Raw genomic sequence first — 21,246 nt, 5'->3', positions numbered from 1 at the left:
ACCATCTGTTCAAATTCATATTGTTGCGGGCTTGACAGGTTCTTACAATAAAAACTTGGCGATTTTATATTACTTTTTTATTTACACGTATTATTCTCTATTTACAAATATTAAAATTACCTAACACCTAACTAACCCTATCTAAACCTAGCTAAAGCCTATTCTAATTTACAATGTCTCTAATTACAGCTAGCCTCTACAGGATTTATCACTTCTGTTACAATACTGTCACTACACTGTCACTAGAGTTACAACACTGTTACTCTCACTGTCACTACACTGTCACTGCCACTAGCACTGGTCACTAACACCGGCGTGCCGTCGCTTCGATGATTCTCGGAAGACTTAACTCAACTCAACTGCCGTGTGCCGGAAGACGGTCCCTTATATAAGCTTGCCGTGGAACATTCTAGAGACTACTCGTAGGCTAGACAAAGGTGCTTACAGATCGCTGTGGAAGCTTCTGGTATATGTCAAAACCCCTATTGACGTAGTCCGTTGACATGGGTCTATTGTCTTTCCGAGAACCCCGTGTAAACAAACAACCCTTTTGATACGGCGCCTGGCTATTGTTGCGCGGGGCTCCTGACTTGTAACAATATATATATATATATATTTATATATATATATAAGTAGATATATTCATGTCACTTCTGGGCCAAAAACGGAGCCACTCAAAAATTAAATGAATTTTCCTATTTTTTTATACAATATGCTATATTTTTTACCCTTTTAGGTCAATTTCTAACATTTTCATATTTTTCTAGAAAAAGTATATAATTTTGATGAAATTTTCATGAATATGTCCATATTTTCCATAAAATTGACTACAAAACAAAATGTTTTTAAAAACAAGTAAAATTTTTAAATTTTTTATTCAAATATTCTAAATATTTTATTTAAATTATTGTTTTTGTAAATAATATGTTTCCTATTTGAGTTATTCAAAATTTATTAAAAGTATTGAATTTCTCAGAAAATTCTAATGATATTTGATGTATTATAAGTCTATATTTTATTTTAAATCATTTTAAACTTAAACATGAAATGTTATCAAAAATGATAATCTTAAGATAAAAAGATAAGTATTGATTTAAATTGAAAATAAATATCACCAATGAAAAGCTTGTTAAAAATTAATGCTATTTCATATATTATACATTTCTGTACGATTAAAGATAATGTAAAAATCAACAAAAACAAATTGCGTTGTAAATATAATGTTATTGAAGGAATATTAGTCTATGGCCTAATTTGTTTGGTTGATCTTTTGATGAAAATAAGTGATTGAATAAAATAATAACTAAAAGAATGTTAGTAAAATGCAGTGTGGATTTATATGATTGTTTTGATTTATTTTAACTAATTGAAAAATGTTTTATAATATATGCTTAAAATATATAATCAATGCTAAGTCTAAATAGAAATAGAATGAAACAAACAAATGGATTGAGCTACAAAGTGTCAAGTCTACTAGATGGCAATATAAAAGATCAGATAAATGGTACTATGATCGTCGCATTACGCAAGGTCATCCCGCTAGGTTCGCTAGTGTCAAACGCAAGCAAGTTAGCCAACACCATAAAATGAGATTTCTTTATTATTCCTCTGAATTAAAATGTTGCTTAAATTATGGTAAAAATATGGTATTAAAACTTATAAGTGTTATATTTCATGTGTTTTCCAATTTTGATTAATTTCGGTATACAGATATATTGAATATTAAATAATTTTTTGATTTATGTAAAGGGTAGTTTCATCACTTATTTTTTATTTTATTTTTAAAAAATTGAAAAAATTATCAAAAAATCCTGAAACTTAAAAATTATTAATAATTATGTTAAAAATTAATGTTTTTACTAAAATTTTCCAATTTGGGGTGAACTACCCTTAAACTAAAAACCTTAATAACTTCTTTGTTTTTAAAGATATTTTCATGAAATTTGGTATGATATATCCATAAGGTAAGTACAAATTTATTAAATAATATAATTTAAAATATTTATTTCCTGTGACCTTGAAAATCAAAATTTTCTTATTTATTATTTTTTTTATGAAACAAATTTTAAATTAACAATAGTAGTCTTATTATTCATAAAATATAATAATATTTTGAAAAATATGTCAAAAAGTAGTAAATAAATGGTGGTTTTATAACAATTTTATTTGATTTCAGTTATATAATTTTTAATCACATTATACTCTAATAATCTTTCAGACACAACAACTACATAGCAATTAGTTTTACTAGCAACAGTTATATCATAATCAAAATCCATATTTATTATTATATCATTTTTTGATCCTGAAATATTTACAGTAGTTTTTGTAGTATCAATCACATACAATGGTCTATTTTCAATGAATTCTGTTGGATCATAATACATTTCACTATTGTTATAATAAACCTTTTTATAATCTTGATACATTTGATATATAATTCTAAATTTTCCATTATTTATATCTAGATTCATTAATTCATCAGGATAATAGTGACCATTTAATTTTACTCTAATATTTTTAATATACATACTATCAAATTTTGAAGTGTCATATAATTGATCATTAGTTCTACCTTTTTGAAAACCAATTATTATAAATTTTGGATTATAGATGTTTCGATAAATATTTGTTATATCAAAACTAACTGTTTTTCCAGTTATTGTCTTTTGTTCAATACATTGCCAATGATTAAAGTGAAATAGTATTTTTTCTTTTTTAGTTATTTCATTAATATATTGAATTTTAATTGTAGTTTTATACTCAATTATTGGAACTCTAATGAAAAAGTCATCAATAATTACTTTTCCAACACCTGGTAATGTAGTATCATCAAAAGTTCCATCAACTTTTTTAGTTTTCCATCTAAAAATAGCATCATTATCTTCAGATCTAACAAAACATATATTGAATCCTCCTTTGTATATTGGAACATTAACATTTTCAAAGAAACCTAATCCAAAATGTGATAGATTACCCACAGCTTCAAATGTTTTTTTGAAATCTGATTGAAATCCATCACAAATGTTGGATACTGCTTCTGTTTTTGAATAAGTAACAGTACCTTTTATTGTACTTAATTGTCCAGGATATTCGATTTCCTCAATTAATTTATTATGTTTTCTAATTTCAATTTTTGAAAATAAGAATGGTACAAAATTATTAATCAACTTTACATTATCCGTAGCACCATAGTCTTTATCATCAGATTTTTTAAATGATCCTGAAATATAAAATTGAAACTTAGATGAACAAAATCCATCACCAAAATCAATATTAAATTCAGTTTTTTTGTTTGGTTCATTTAAATGTAGTTTAGATAAAGGATAAAAATTTTTATATTCAGCTCTTTCAATTTCATAAGTATAAGCCATTTATTAATGAGAAATTTATGAAAAAATATGGAAAGAAAAAGGTTTTTTAAAACAAGTAAAATTTTATTAATTTTGAACTTTAATCAACTGAAATCTATTCAATCAACTGAAAAATGTTTAATCAACAGTATCATAATCATTTTTATCTTTAAAATATTGAATTTCTTTAACATTATCAACAATAAATTTAGCAGATAAGTTTTGGTTTTCAATAAGTAATTCCCAATCCAACATATATTTGTATTCTTCAATAAAGTTTTGAGATAATGTTTGGTATTTACAAATCAAATCAATATGATCTTTTAACTGATAATTTATGTATTCAGTAATAATCTTTTCATTCAAAATTTGATATTTAGCAATTTTTTCCCAATTCAATTTATTTTGAAACAATCTAATCATCTCATCATTCAATTCATATTTTTCTGAAATAATATCCCAATCTTCATTAGTTAATAGAAATTGGTTTCTGATAATGAAATAATCAAATGAATTATACAGAGCCATTTATTAGGAGGAATTTTTTGTAAAACTACTTTTCTTTGAATTACATATACAACATTTTGCTTTAATCATATTTTTATTTTTTAATTTTATTGCTTGAATGTCTTTAGAATTGGTTTTTTGTTTACATTTAAGACAGTAAATAAACTCCATTTATATAGTAAAAATTATTCATCTTCTTGGTTTTCTGTATTAAGTTTATCTTCTAATGTAAAACTTGCTATTTGTGCTAATCCAGCAGTTACTAATCTTATCACTTCAGCAAGTTTACCTTCAAGTTGTTTTTCTAAATCTTCAACATATGTTTTTAGATTAAATAATGAATTAACCAATTCATTTAAATCCTGTTTAGTTTTTGAATGATCATTGCCAATCTTAATAATAGAATTTAAAACTTCATTTAACTCAGATTTTATGACAACATCATAGTCGTTAATGCTTGGTTTTACATTAAAAATTCTTCTAGAATTAATACTTAAATAATTTTTAGATAAACTAATAGCATTAACCAAATTATTAGTTTTCTTAATATGATTTTTAAATCCTTATTAATATCATTAAAAATGGAATTCAATTTTGAATTAATATAATCATTTTTTACTTCAATTAAATCTTTTTTCTGTCTACCAAATAGATCAAATATATCTAATGAATCCATATTTATTAAGAATTAATTTATTGATTATGTTATCAAATCTTATATTTTTATTCAACTCATTTAATACAAAAACACACAAATGACCACATATAGGTGGATCATTATAATTTTGAATTTGTGAATCATTAAAAAATATATTGTCTTTTCCTAAATATTTAACAATTTCCTTAAAAGTTTTATTAACAATTTTTCCATAAGAATCAAAGTAATATTTAATTTTATCTTTTTTATAATAACATATCCAATGAATTCCATTACCAGAAAAAGAATCTAAATTGACTACACTACATTCAAATTTATTAACAGTTTTTGGAAGCATATCTCTCATAAAAACACCTCTAAAATTCTTAATATTTTGACATAATTTTTCTAAATCAGCTAAAGTCAATGGGTTGAAATTTTTTTCTTAACATATTTTAATGTTTTTTCATCTAATCTAGATCCTTTTACATTAGCTAATTCTTGATCTAACCAATTTATAAATTCTCTAAATTTTGGAATAACATTGTCTTTTACTACTTTAGCTCCTCTTCTAACTTTTGGTGTTAAACTATTTATGCCAGGAATATAATCAGCAACATTTAATATTTCATTTAATAAACCACCATCTTTTATTTGTTTAAGTTGATTATAAGAAAATTCAAGTCTTAATCCAGTATTTAATTTTTTATGTTTTTCTAATTTATTCAATTGTCTTTTAGTTAATAATAGTACATCATTACCATTTTTAAATTGATCTATTTCAAATTGTATAGTCAAATTTTTATTTTTCTTAAAAGCAGATTTAATTTTAGATTTTTGATAATCAGTTAAATTTACCTCAACTTTCTCCATTTATATAGGTTAAAATTTTAATCCTATTTCTAATCCCATTCCAAATTTTCTTTTTAACCACATAGCACCTGATGTTGGTAAAGCAACTAATCTTTCACCTATATCATGATCACTAGATGTTGCTATATCCCATGCTTTATCTTGTAATATTTTATCAGCAATATCATTTCTAGATTCTGTATCTTTATGATCTCTATAAAATATGTCATGTTCTTTAGCAGCTTTATCTAAATCATTTATTCCAGGATCACGTATTTTTAATCTTTTTTGTAGCTTAGTTGCAGGTCCTAGATATTGAAAACCAGGTACATGCAATTCAAATGGTAAATTATTTATAAAATCATTTAATAATCCTGAACCTATAATTGGTGATGTTATAGTTGGTAATATTCTTTTTAAATATTTATACCATCAGGTTTTTCAATTAATTCATCTAATTTGTTTGAAATAAAATCTTTAATAGCCCTTTTTTCATTGATAAAGTTTTTATTTCCAGCTTTTTCTTGAGCATATATATAATTGATTATACTTTCTAATTTGTTTAAATCATCAATATATCTGTATTCAATTTTATTTTCTGAATATTTTCTTATACCAGATCCTTCAATATTTCCTTTAGAATCCCAAATAAATTTATTCAAATTCATATATTTATTACCTTTACTTGATTTTGGTTTTCTAGTACTTGGATCATTATTTTTATAAATTAAATCTGTTTCCCATAAAATTTTTGAGTAATTATTTAAATCATCTTGACTATATAAATTATCATCTGGTTTGTCTTTATATGTCAATAATCTCCATAAACCATGAGTGCCAGTATATATTTTACCATCAACAAGTAAATCATCATTATCAATTACTGTTATTTTATCACCAATCATAAATGATTTTTTATGTTTATCCCAATACAAACCAAATTTATCATCTTTTGCTCTAGGTAAATATTTCTGTGCTATTGGACCAATGATTTTATTTAATGTTTGAGGTGAAACAATATTTGGATCTATAAATGTTGATTCTTCTTCAATAATTTGTTCTCTTATTGGTCTAAATGGAGTACTTGAAGGTAACATAAATTCTTCTTCAGATTGTGGTATTGACATATTAGCAAATTGATTAACAATAGGTACTAAATCCATTAAATTTTTATTTTCATTTAAAACATCACCAATTTTATTTTCTACTTCACCAATTGCAGATGTTATTGGTTCATATGCTTTTTGTTTAATTTTTTCATAATTTTCATCAATTTTAATCTGATTTTTAAATTCTTTTATTAATTTTTTTTCAATTTCATCTAACTTCTTAGCCTTGTCGACAGTTATGTTATCCATTTATTAAAAGAAAAAATATGTTAACATAAACATAAATGATGTTAACATAAACATAAATTATGTTAACATAAACATAAATGATGTTAACATAAACATAAACCATGTTAACATAAACCATGTTAACATAAACATAAACTATGTCGATTAAGCACAATCAACACTACACTAATGATTAATATAAATAAAACAAAAATAATAAGTAAATCTAAAATTAAACACAAACACATCATTTTTTATTTTCTGTAAATTTAATAAGAAAAATAAACACTAAAGATAAGGCAAATATTATTATAACAAATACTTTATCAACAATTAAATCAAGCATACACCACATTTATTTAGAAGAAAATTTTATATTAGAAAACTTATTCATATATTTTCCTTCATTTGTTTTTAATATCAAATTCATAGTTAAAAATCCATAATTTTCTTTCCAACAATCATTACAAATATCCTTAAATTCATTAAATGACATATCAGAACCTACAAAATGATCAAAAATTTGTTTTATATAATGATTATTTTGTTTAAAAATACATAACATATTTAAATTATTCCTTATCAATTTAATGTCAACTTTTGAATAACATTGTGAAAGATAAATACATGATATGTTTTTATGTCTACCCATTACAAAATACTCTTTTATTTTATCTTGATTTTCTAAAATACAATCATCAAAAACAACTAATGAATTTGGTTTACAATCATTTAATGAAATTATATCTTCACATGAACCAAAGAAATTTGCAACTTTTTTGTTAATGTTCATTTCAATATTTTTAAATCTATGTTGTAGTTTTATATATGCAGGCTGCTCTAATGATTTACTAAAAACATATAAATTTGTGTATGGTATCAATCTTTTATAGATGAAATTTAATAGTAATGTTGTTTTACCAGAACCACTTGATCCTATTATTAACAATCTAATTGGTTGATTATTCTTGATTTTTTCATCATATGTATCAAATTTTATCTTATTTTTTTCCTTTAAAAATTTTTCCATTTAAATAAGATGAAATTATTTAAAATTATAGGCAATTCTTCAAAGATGGAACTAAGATTAGAACATCCAATTCATTTGGATGGAAATTATAGTATTGGTCTTTGTGGATTTTATTCAGATAATTTTATATTAAATGTACCAAATGATTATAAAAATATATATGGTTTTAGTATTATTGATCAAAACAAAACAATTGATCAATATTTTAATATAAAGAAAGGATATTACACCTTAGAAGACATAAAAAAATTATTTACAAACAGTTTAACAGAATTTAAAAATAAATATGATAAATTTAATGAAAATGAATTTTTATTAGAAAACAATGGTCCTTTTATTGTAATAAAATCACCTGTTAAAATTATAGTCACAGCTTTTATAATTGATCTATTAGGGTTAAAAGATGAAATGATTGAACCAAATGTATTAATAAAAGGAATAAAATTACCAAAATTAAGACCTTTTGATGTTATTGAAATCCATTGTAATTTAGTTGAACCTAGCATTGAAAATCATAAAGATCATTCACATTTACATAGAGAATCTGAAATTTTATATTCTTTCTTTCCAAATATTGAATATGGTTCAAAGATTAGTGAAAAACCAAATGAAATTAATTATGTTCCTTTAAAAAATATAAATAAAATTCAAAATATTAAAATTACTATTCAAGATAATGAAGGAAATTTATTGAATAATGAAAATGTAAGATCAATTGTGTACTTAAAATTAAAAAAAAGAATCTTCTATACAAAATTAATTATTATAAATGGAAACAACAATTGATATATTATAGAATTTATTAAGAGGTAATCGCGTCGCTAAAATTGCAACGCGTTTAATTAATTAAAAAAACAAGTTTATAAAGGTTTATTTAAGGTTTAATTATCAAATAAACTATTGAATTTATGAAATTTATTAAGATGTAATCGCGTCACTAAAATCGCAACGCGTTTAATTAATTAAAAAAACAAGTTTATAAAGGTTTATTTAAGGTTTAATTATCAAATAAACTATTAGATTTTATAGAATTTATTAAATATTTGACGCGTCGCAAAAATCGCGACGCGTTAATAAATGATTAAAAAATGAGTTTATAAAGGTTTAATTATCAAATAAACTATTAAAAAATATGAAATTTATTAAAATTATTAAAGTTTTTTATATCATAAAAATCATGATGTAATTTAATTGATTAAAAAATCAAGTTTATAAAGGTTTAATTATCAAATAAACTATTAGATTTTATAGAATTTATTAAATATTTGACGCGTCGCAAAAATCGCGACGCGTTAATAAATGATTAAAAAATGAGTTTATAAAGGTTTGATTATCAAATAAACTATTAAAAAATATGAAATTTATTAAAATTATTAAAGTTTTTTATATCATAAAAATCATGATGTAATTTAATTGATTAAAAAAACAAGTTTATAAAGGTTTATAAAGGTTTAATTATCAAATAAACTATTAGATTTTATAGAATTTATTAAATATTTGACGCGTCGCAAAAATCGCGACGCGTTAATAAATGATTAAAAAATTAATTTATAAAGGTTTAATTATCAAATAAACTATTAAAAAATATGAAATTTATTAAAATTATTAAAGTTTTTTATATCATAAAAATCATGATGTAATTTAATTGATTAAAAAAACAAGTTTATAAAGGTTTAATTATTAAATAAACTATTAGATTTTATAGAATTTATTAAATATTTGACGCGTCGCAAAAATCGTGACGCGTTAATAAATGATTAAAAAATGAGTTTATAAAGGTTTAATATCAAATAAACTATTAAAAAATATGAAATTTATTAAAATTATTAAAGTTTTTTATATCATAAAAATCATGATGTAATTTAATTGATTAAAAAAACAAGTTTATAAAGGTTTAATTATTAAATAAACTATTAGATTTTATAGAATTTATTAAATATTTGACGCGTCGCAAAAATCGCGACGCGTTAATAAATGATTAAAAAATGAGTTTATAAAGGTTTAATTATCAAATAAACTATTAAAAAATATTAAATTTATTAAAATTATTAAAGTTTTTTATATCATAAAAATCATGATGTAATTTAATTGATTAAAAAAACAAGTTTATAAAGGTTTATTTAAGGTTTAATTATCAAATAAACTATTAGATTTTATAGAATTTATTAAATATTTGACGCGTCGCAAAAATCGCGACGCGTTAATAAATGATTAAAAAATGAGTTTATAAAGGTATAATTATCAAATAAACTATTAAAAAATATGAAATTTATTAAAATTATTAAAGTTTTTTATATCATAAAAATCATGATGTAATTTAATTGATTAAAAAAACAAGTTTATAAAGGTTTATAAAGGGTTAATTATCAAATAAACTATTAGATTTTATAGAATTTATTAAATATTTGACGCGTCGCAAAAATCGCGACGCGTTAATAAATGATTAAAAAATTAATTTATAAAGGTTTAACTATCAAATAAACTATTAAAAAATATGAAATTTATTAAAATTATTAAAGTTTTTTATATCATAAAAATCATGATGTAATTTAATTGATTAAAAAAACAAGTTTATAAAGGTTTATTTAAGGTTTAATTATCAAATAAACTATTGAATTTATGGAATTTATTAAGATGTAATCAAGTCGCTAAAATTGCGACTCGTTTAATTGATTAAAAATATAGGTTTATAAAAGTTTTAAAACTAAATAATATAGAGTTTGAAGAAATAAATTATAAAAATAATAAATGTAAATTATATAGTTCTATTAAAAATGATATAAAACAACTTAATAAAAGAGAAAGAATTTAATAAATTGGAAAAAAAGTAATATACCTATAAATTGTAATAATTCAACTATAAATATTACATATTAATTATATTTTGATCATTTTCTTTAAAACTATCTTTAACATATTTTAAAAATATATGTAAAAATGGCATAGTACAAAAATTAAATGTTAAGTGATAAACATAATATTGGTTGTACTTAAAAAGATAAACTAAATGTTTATTTGATATTTTTGTTTTATATAAATATAATTTTTGATCATTTTTACTATTTATTAATTCTTTTGGTATAATTATTATTTCCATTTATTAAAAATATTTTTTAATAAATTCTTTAATTTTAGTTCTATATGGTTTTAAATTTATATCTTCTTTATTCTGATATATATTATAATTTTTATATCTAAATAAAAATATTTTACCATAAGTCATATTTGGATATAAATATATTATTTGGTTATCATTTATATTTAAAACTTCTTTTGGTATAATTAATGCATGTGGTTGATCGCTCATTTAGTAATATTTTTATGTCCCCAAGGTAATGTATCTACTCTATTTTCACATACAAATCTTTTATTATCTTTATTACTTAAAGCTAATTTGTTAATTCTCACTGTGTATAATTCATGTTTAAAACTTAAAATACATGTCATCTCTCTATATTGTTCCACATCATCAAACAAACATTTCTTAAAATCATTCATATTAATTGACTTATTTACAACACTTTTCTTGATTCCTTTACATTTAACTGGATTTTTCTTATCAAACTCATAACTGTATAGCTTTGATCTTAATCCACAATATTCTTCTAAAATTTCACTATTTAATTCATCTTTAAATTTTCCAATTACTTTTTTATTCTTTTCATTAAAACATTCATGATCTTTCTTATAATCACTTGTATCGAAATCATTTATATTTTCTTTAATAATTTTATAAGGATCTTTCTTTAATACCACAAAGTAACTATCAGTGTCCATATATAATAGTTTTACATTTGGATCAAATTTCTTCAACTTTTCATAATTAAATTAATACATCAATAGCTTTGATAATTCTAAAACTGAAAATCCTATATAAATTGGTTTATCAAATTTTACTTTTTCTTTAATCATGTGAGAAGCAATACAATCGGTATCAAATATCTTAAATGTTTTAAAGTTTGGTTTTTTAGCTAGTTTTAATGAATATTCTTCATTACCTAATTTTATATCACATCTATTTCTAACATTTTCCATTCCCTTGCCAAATACGGAATTATTCATTAATTTGAAGAAGTCTTTTTCAAAATCTGACTTTGATTGAGCTCTTAATTTTGTATTCAATTGAATATATTTTTTCATATAATTGTCTTGATCAAATGCAATCACTCTATTGACTCTTTTTAATTTTAATCCTTTTTTAAGTAATATTTTAAGTTTCTTGAATGAACCACATAGTCTTTTTTATTAAATAATGTAGTACAAAGCTTATTATTATAATGTTCAGGAGCTAATGGTAAATCCTTGTGATTATCATGTAATTCCTTTGGATATTCTAAATCAACATCTAAAATATAACCATAATCAGCATTTTCATCTAATTCTAAAATTGTTTCTATCCATTCATCTGTTGTATATACATGGGGATTCATCCACTTTATATTTTTATAAGGTAATTTTTGACTTAAGGCCCATCCATATAAATTGTTCGCATCTACATATAACATATAATTTTCAGGTTTATTAGGATCATAATTTTTGGTATATTTGTTATTTGCTTTACAATACCTTGTAACACATTGAGAAATTCCACCTCTTATACCTTTTTCAATCATCAAATACATATCATAATCGCTTATCAATTCTAATTCTATTTTTGTTAATTTTAATATAGAGTCCCATGCTAATGATGGTGATGTTAAATAATGTGCAGGATCTAATTGATAGTTCTTTAAACAAACTGATCTAAAATTTTCAAATATATCTGCTAATAGCATCACATCTTGAATATTGTATAAATCAGAATAATTTCCTAATGTTTTAACTTTTAATTTGTTCCAAACTTTTAGATAATGTTTGTAGTCTTCATCACTTATATTTTCATCAGTTAAAGAACTATAAAACTGTGCTTTATCTAATATTTTATCATAATTTAATTTTTCAATATCATCTATAAATTCATAGGGAAATATACCCTTAGAAGATAGTATTTTAAAGGTTTCATTATCCTTTTTAATTATATCAATATTTTTTATAAATTTAGTCAAGTGTTTAAATTCCTTTAGATTTTTAGCTAATTTGTCAATTGATAAGCCCATAAATCTAAATGTATCTACAAATGAGAATTTTAAAAATTTTCTAGGTTTATCATCTTCAAATTCATAACCATATCCTGAATTAACTGAATAATTTATATATTTTTCATCAGTATTTGCTATTAAATCAATTTTACCATATTTTTTAGCTAATTCTTTGATAAACAAATGTGTATCATAGTTTGAACTATTATGACAAAACACAGGTATATTTTGTGGAAATTTTAGATTTAAATTACAACTTGAATGTGCTGCACCTCTAAATTTTCCTGTTAAATGACAGTGATCTCTTACCTTTCGTCTTGTGTCATTATCAAAACCAATAGTTTCACAAATATGACAAACACTTGCTTTATGATATTCAATTTCTTCATTTTTAGTTAAACTCATAGGCTTTTTGTTTTTCGAATTATATTTTTTAGCTATATACTTTGAAATCTCATCTAAGTATTCAAATAATTTATTTGGTACATTTTTCAACTCTTCATCTGTTTTTGCTCTATAGCAAATTGGTTTATATATTTTATTAGTCACTCTAGAAACTAAATAAATTGTGAATCCATAAGGTATATGTTTCTGAATTTTATTTGTATATGAGTTATTTGGATTATTTTCACAAGTATTAATCTTTTTCAGAATGCTTTCAAAATCCATATAAATTACAAAAGGATGTTCAAGTTTTTTATAATAATTTTCAAATTTAACAGTTTTACCAGGAAATGGCATAATTGGTCGACAAGGTTCAAGAGATTTACAAATTATTAAATGTTCACTTAAATCTTTGTTTTTGTAAAAATGTGTTAAACATCTTCTACAAATGAATTTCTTATGTCTATTATTTTTTGTTAATTGAGTAGAAACAAATTTACTTAAATCTGTTATCAAAACATAATGTGAATTATTATCATTTTTTATATACAATAGATCAATATCTAATCTCGCATTGTAATTTTCAGATATTTGTAATGGAACAATCTTTTTATCTTCATCAAATCTGTATACATTAATTGACATGGATAGATAATTATATTTAGAATCAAATGATCTTTTTTCAAATGATTTTATATCTTTTAAACTCATTGGATAATCAAATTCTTTAAAAATTTCATCATTCATGTAATTTTTATATTGTTTTACTCTATGTGGATGATCAAACTTTTTATCTTCATATTTATCAATAGCACATCTAATTGCATAAATAAAACAATATTCATCTTTATTTTTGAAATTCATACAACACTTTTTATTTTTTATTTCAATTGGTAATTCAACATATGAACCACCATTTAATGAATTATGTTTACTTAGTTTTAAATTTAAATCTAAACCTCTTTTTAATGACCAACCAGATCCTTTTGATGGTTGATTTAAATTTTCTCTTAATATTAATTTTTTAAATTGATCATCAATAAATTCATCAGTGTTTAATATATCTGAACTTCTTAAAGGATAATACATTTGGGTTTTTTGACTATCACCATTTACTAATTGTCTTTCATATTCACAAGATAATGATAACTGACCTCTTTTATTTTTAAATTCTTCTTTTTCAATCAATTTTTTAATTTCATTTCTTTGTGATTCTAAATATTCAGATATATCTAAATCATCATTTGAATTTGTTAAATAATACTCTTGAAAATAACCTTTTAATGATGGCACTTCCTGAATATTTATTACATTTTCCTTTGGAATTGGTTTATTTTTTAAATGATCAGTTAATAATCTAATCAATTCTTTTCTAGTTTTATCTTTTATTTTAATACCATTTTTAATTGATAGATTTTGAATAAATTGTAATGATCTATATTTTAGATTATTAGGATTTTGTTTGATATTATTTAATTTTTTAATTAGTTCATCTCTATTTAAATTGTCAACATTTCTAACAGATAATTTGTTAGCAATTTCTTTTAATTTTTCACTGTTAAATAGTGAATAATTTGTTGGATCATATGACTTCTTTAATTCTTTTAATTGATCTAAATTATCGTTTTGATAATCAACTATTTTATTTTGTTTACACCAAAGTTTTAAGTTATTAACTTCAGTTTCATATTTAGTTTTATTTTCAAAATGTTTCTTTGAATTATAATGTCTATTATAATTTTTAGATAATATATTCTTATTACAATAAGGGCATAATATATTTTTATTTGTACGCTCCATTTATTAGGGGAAAAATTTGCACGATTTATTAAGAATAATTTTATTTGAAAATAATTGTTGTTGTAAAATATGAATATTAAGATAAATATTTATGTGTTAATTGAAAAATTATAAAGTATTTTAAATAAAACTTAAACTTTTTTAAAACCAGTAATTTTTTAAATAATACTTTCAAAAATTAATATTATTTTTATGAATTTTCTAATTTATTTATGTTTTTATTATGAATTTTAGTTTGTAAATGTTTTTGAAGATAACTAAGCCATTTTAAATCTCTACCACATTCACAATGGGTTGTGACTCTCATCATTTTTCTAACACATTCAATACAAATTGCAAATTTTTTATCTTTACTATAATAATGTTTATGAAAATTTTCCATATCTTTTGTTTCCTTACAATTCAAACATACTTTTTCACTTTTTTCTTCTACTATAATATTATCATATAACTTTTTTCTATAAATTAAATCACATTCTTTACAATATGAAAGTAATCCATCTTTATATTTTTTATTTTTTATAAAAATTATTAATATTTTTTAATTGTTTACGCTTTGAACATTCCTTCTCCATTTATATAGTATAAAATTTTACAAATTAGTTTTCTTCAATTCGTAATCATAAAAACTACCAAGTATATCTTCATTATTCAAGGCTTTAATACTATATATAACAGGATTTGTATTATTAATTCTGGAAACAACGAATATTTCTCTTGACCAATTGTGTTTATATTTATTTGAAAAAGATGATTTTTTGTTTCCTATTCTAACTCTATCATTTATTTTAAATTTAGATTTTGTAATTATTTTTGGTGGGATATATTTAAAAACTGTATCTAATAAATCATTTTCATTTTCTTTATTTACATCAATTGGTTTCATTTTAATTGTTGAATGATATGAATTATTATATTCTTTAACTATTTTTTGAAGAATATCAATCCATCTAAAATTTTTATTAATTTCAAATAGAACTTTCATTTTTTAATTTTGAGTCCTGTTATATCTTTCAATAATACTTGATTTTTCTTCATTTTCTGTATGATACAATTTAATATTATACTTTTTTTAAACTCCATTAAATTCTTTATTTATAAATTCTAGTCCTTTATCTGTATGTAATAAGTTTGGTGATTTATGACCAATTTTTATTGCATCTTTTATAATTTGTTCAAATGCTATAGATACACATTTTGCATCTTTTTTCTTTAAAGGTTTTGACCAAACATATTTAAAAAATGTATCAATAACATTCAACATATATTTATAACCATCATTTTATTTTTCATAATTTTTCATAATGATTAAATCAGTTGCCCCATAAATCATCAATACCTAATGTAACTATCTTTCTTTTTGGAATTTTTTTTCTTATTAGAGCATGAATTTCTTTAGCTTCAATTATTTGATCTTTTTTATTTAATTCCTTTTTTATTATTGGTTTAATTTCCTTTTTAATTATTTTAATTTTATTTGTTTTACATATTGAACACTTCGTAGCAATTCTAAACAAACCATTCTTCATTTCAACAATTTCTGGATTAATATTTTTAGTTTTCTTCTTACATTTATGACACTGAATAAGTTCTTCCATTTAGATATAAACATTTTATATATAAATGGATATATGTTATAGATGTTATAATTTTAATAACTTTACAATTATTAAAAATTGTATAGGATGTAATATATGTAAAAGAATTATTTCTGAAAAAAAGATTAATAGACGAAAGAATAAGAACAAACCTCTTATAAATATTTTAAGAGAATTTAATCATTTTCAACCATATCGTACACAACAATTAATCAATGAAATCTATACATTATGTATTTTAGACAATAGTTTTTAAATAACACCTAAAAATATAAAATTATTCTTAAAACAAAGAAATTATACAAACTGGATATTTTACTATCAATTCTTAAACAAAATATTCAATATTGATTTTGAATTAAATTTTGAAGATAAAAGAAATATTACAGTAATTTTTAATGCATATTTCAGTTTTACAAAAAGAAATATATCATTTAAGAAACTATTACCAATGATTTTTAAACTTTTAGAATTGAATTTTTATATAAAACCAGAATTTGATGATATTTTTTTAAATTCTTAAAACATCTATCAACTTTAAATGATCCATGCATAATATATCAACATAATGGTTTTTCTGATAACATAAGTGATACATCAGATATTATTAAAAAAAATAGAATTTTAAATATCACACAACAGTTTGTTAGAACTGTTGTGTGATATTTAAAATTCTTTTCATATATTTCAATTATTAACTGTTTAAAATTTTTATAATTATTTTTGTAATAAATGGATCTATTAGAAGAGATTAATAATATTGGAGAATGTAAATTCAAAGAATATAAACCAATAAAAAGTTTAGAATTGAATACAAAATATAAAATAGAAAAATTTGAAAAAGTTAAAGATAAATACGGACCAACAATTATTGTTGAATTAGAAAAATGTAAAGTTCATTTACCTCATAGATTTATTAATATATTTGATGAAAAAACAATTAAAGAATTAAATAAAAAAGATTTAAACTTAATTATTACTGAAATTAAAACATTCAAAGATAAAGAAACTGTTTTAGTTAAATTTGTATAAAAACTACTCATTAAATTTTAAAATTTTACTTGTTTTTAAAAACATTTTGTTTTGTAGTCAATTTTATGGAAAATATAGACATATTCATGAAAATTTCGTCAAAATTGTATACTTTTTCTAGAAAAATATAAAACTGTTAGAAATTGACCTAAAAGGGTAAAAAATAGAACATATTGTATAAAAGAATAGGAAAATTCATTTAATTTTTGAGTGGCTCCGTTTGTGGCCCAGAAGTGACATGAATATATCTACTTATATATATATATATATATATGGCCGTTAGCGCGATAACTCGAGCAAAAATGATCCGATTTTGATGAAATTTGGTACAAACGTGTAAACCTACGTTTATTCGAACGAGTTCGCGATCCAGCATAATCGGACCATGGGAACGGGGGTTTATGGGGGGTTTTATGGGGTAAAAATGGGTTTTTCCTATTTTTGAACCTAAAAACAAAAAATTTTGCGATTTCTTTCCAAACCGTTTTGTAGAGCTTAAAAAAAGAAATAATTTAGTATATTGAAGCGCTGTTGTATGCCTAACGGTCACGGAGAAAATTCAAAAATAGTGTAATTAAAAATTCCCATGTTATTCTTATGGAGAAAATGAAAATTGTTGTAGTTTACTTTTTTATGGGTATATATTGATAAAATTTGGCAAATTTATTTATTTCATCCTATACTATTGACGTATGGTCAAAAAACACTTTTTACCTTCCCCGTAGCAGCAAACCTAAGCACTCGTTAAATCTAATGTTATTTAAATAGGGAATAATATGTCTTATTTATGGAAATATTTTAGTAAAAATGTAATCAGACGAGTTGAAATTCGCTTAGTCTGCAGGTTTGCTGCGGCGGGGGTATTTTATATTTTTTTAATTTTTTTTAGGACAAGCAGTCATTTTTGTACACAGGTATAACGAAATTTGTTTTGTGGTGTTTACAGTTTTACTCATAATAGATCTTTTTTCAGGAGCTTATAATAGAAGGATGCCCACTGAAAGGTAAGCGCTCTTTAAATAATTAAAATATTGATCACACTTTGTTATGAATAAGAGCACTAGAAAATTAGTGGCATATACAGGGTGTTCAAAAAAGGTGGGGACATAATTTACGTATTTGATTCCTTGGGTCAAAATAAAGAGAAAATCAAGAATAACATTTTTCCCAAAACCTATTCGTTAACCAGATATCAACCATTTTGTATTTTTTACATAATCAATTTGATTTTTAGATTTTTTTCAACCGATCATTAAGAAACTTGGTATTTTATTTATTTTATTTTATTTATTACATGCACGGCAAACACCATTTTCAAGAGTGTTGAGTTGACATTGATAAGAACAGGTAACTTAATGTGATGTAAAATAGATATAGAGGTGAGCAATAATTAGTATTAAGGTGAAATACGATATACAACACTGTTTTGTTAATTAAATATACAGAGATTTTACATTTAACAGCTACACAGGCATGTTGCATTAAAACAATATAAATAGACAATTTAAAACAACAAAAGCAAATGTAAATAGACTATTAACAACAAAAAATACATAATAAACCATTTACAAGAAGACAATATAGACCGTTTACAACAAAAACAAAATAAATAGACCATTTAACAGCATAATAGAATGAAAAACAGATGAATGACACTATTAACAAGACTGATACTACATGTAGTTTCTTCTGAGTACGGCACTCGTTTCTGACTTGAAGGAGGAGGGACACAGCGGTCAAAGAAGAGTTAGTTGTTGACGTCACCGCAGATGCTATTCCCTGTGCGCATCAGGCGAGGTACTGGCTGTGCTGAATGTGGGGGAGTAGGGATATTGTTGATGTCTGGAATGACGAGGGATGTGGAAGTCAATCTTACCCAGCAGCTCAGGACAGTCAAATGAACCACTTACTATCTTGTAGAGGAATACTGCGTCCATAAACCCTCTTCGAAGAAGCAACGGCGGGAGGCCAAGAAGCTGACCAATCTCGTTGATTTCAACTTCCGGGTATCGAAGGCCCATCTTGACTTTAATCAATCTAAGAAAACTGGTTTGGACTTTTTATAGTTAATTAATCAATCCCAGTAAGGGGACCACACAGTTGAGTTGTATTCCAGAATTTAGTGAACGAGAGTCATGTAGAGAGTTTTAATGGTGGTTAGAGAAAAGGGTCCTCTAGTTGCTCTGAAGATTTAACCGAACACGGAATAGGCCTTGGAGCATATGCAAGATATGTGAGCGCCAGGGTGAAGGTTGGGTGAGAAGAGTACCCCCAAGACGCGGACCTATTTGGCAGACTGCAGAACTTGAAGACCAATATGGTAATTGGAACTGCATTATTACACACTTTTTCTCATTCAGGTCCATAGAGTTGATTTGGCACCAATGAATAACATTGTTAAGGTTTCTCTGAAGGCGAGCATTGTCATCCTTTGAGGAAATCTCACAGAAGAGTTTCAGGTCAGCTGCAAAGAGTCATTTATGAAGATGTTAAATAAAAAAGGGCCAAGCAGAGACCCTTGAGGGACGCCCGAAGTGACACTAATCGGATATAATGAGGCCAACGAGTGCCTTACCATCAAGGAGCGATTGGTCAGATATAATTTGATGAAATTGAGAAGTGCACCGGTCACACCGTAGGCCTCCAACTTGCCAAGCAGATGTTTATGACTTACTCTGTCATAAGCCTTCGAGTAATCAAGATAAATGCAGTCAACATGTAGTCCTTACCCAAATGCCAAAACCATGTGGTCTTTAAAGAGAATTAGATTGATCGAAGTGGATCTCATAGTGGAAGTCGACAGCAATGGTAACTTTTAACGGAAATTTCTTCTTAGTCAGTTTGAAAGGATTGCAGACTATTGCGTAGTATGACTGGAATCCTAAGCGAAATCTTTGACAAAAAGTTAACGCCTCCGGTGGGATTCAGAATTCTCGATTCCCCACCCCTCCTCCGGTGACCACTACCCTCAGGCCATAAATCAGGGGATTAACCCAAACAAAGATCTGGGCCATTGTCCGTCTCCCGACTGGAATCAGCCGACTTCGCATTGATAGTGTAGGTGCCCAAGTGAGCTTAATGAGTATAAAACCACTCTAATGGATACAACAGAGTGTTCTACGTTCCTTGGTAAAAGTCGAATCGAAACTGATATAAACCGCTTCCTGTCAGTAAAAGATTTGACACAACACAACCATTCGTTGAAGACTGTAGTAAAGAGGTGATATTTCAAGGTGGAATTCTTAATATACAAGAGTTGTCAAAATTAAGGCTATGTAGTAAATCTGTATAAATAAAGTTACATTTTTGTTTGTACATTGCGTAGAAACGTGCAGTATTTAGTTATTTTTACGTTTCATAGCCTAAGAAAGCCGAAATGAGTTTTATCTCAATTTCTGTCTGTATGTTTGTCTGTCGCTCTGTCATTCTGTATTTACCGCCAAAATGTTAAAACTAGAGTACAGATCAAGATTCCAATATTTTTTTCAGTATTCACTGGATTAACGTGAGTGTCCTTGGCTTTTAAAATATGGCCTCGCTACTTTGGAAATAAAATAAGGAACCCTCAATCACCCAATTTTGTGTGACTTTTGTCAAGTTTTCTCCTTTTCGTTCAAGATTCAAAATGGCGGATTCAA

General features: G+C 24.0%; 1 protein-coding gene across 1 annotated transcript in view; it reads left to right on the top strand.

The window, feature by feature from the left end:
- Positions 1-21,246, top strand: part of LOC129001408 (uncharacterized) — a 238,255-nt gene that overhangs the window by 134,705 nt on the left and 82,304 nt on the right. The window contains exon 26 of the mRNA XM_054428664.1: positions 18,582-18,612. Within this exon, the coding sequence (XP_054284639.1) occupies positions 18,582-18,612 (31 nt within the window). The remainder of the gene's footprint in view (positions 1-18,581; positions 18,613-21,246) is intronic.

The sequence above is a fragment of the Macrosteles quadrilineatus genome, unplaced genomic scaffold, assembly GCF_028750875.1.
Source record: "Macrosteles quadrilineatus isolate MER2022 unplaced genomic scaffold, UCM_ALF_1.0 Scaffold_8__2_contigs__length_117827958, whole genome shotgun sequence".
NCBI classification, from domain to species: domain Eukaryota; kingdom Metazoa; phylum Arthropoda; class Insecta; order Hemiptera; family Cicadellidae; genus Macrosteles; species Macrosteles quadrilineatus.
Note: the sequence above shows the minus strand (reverse complement) of the source record. Positions and strands in the feature narration are given on the sequence as shown.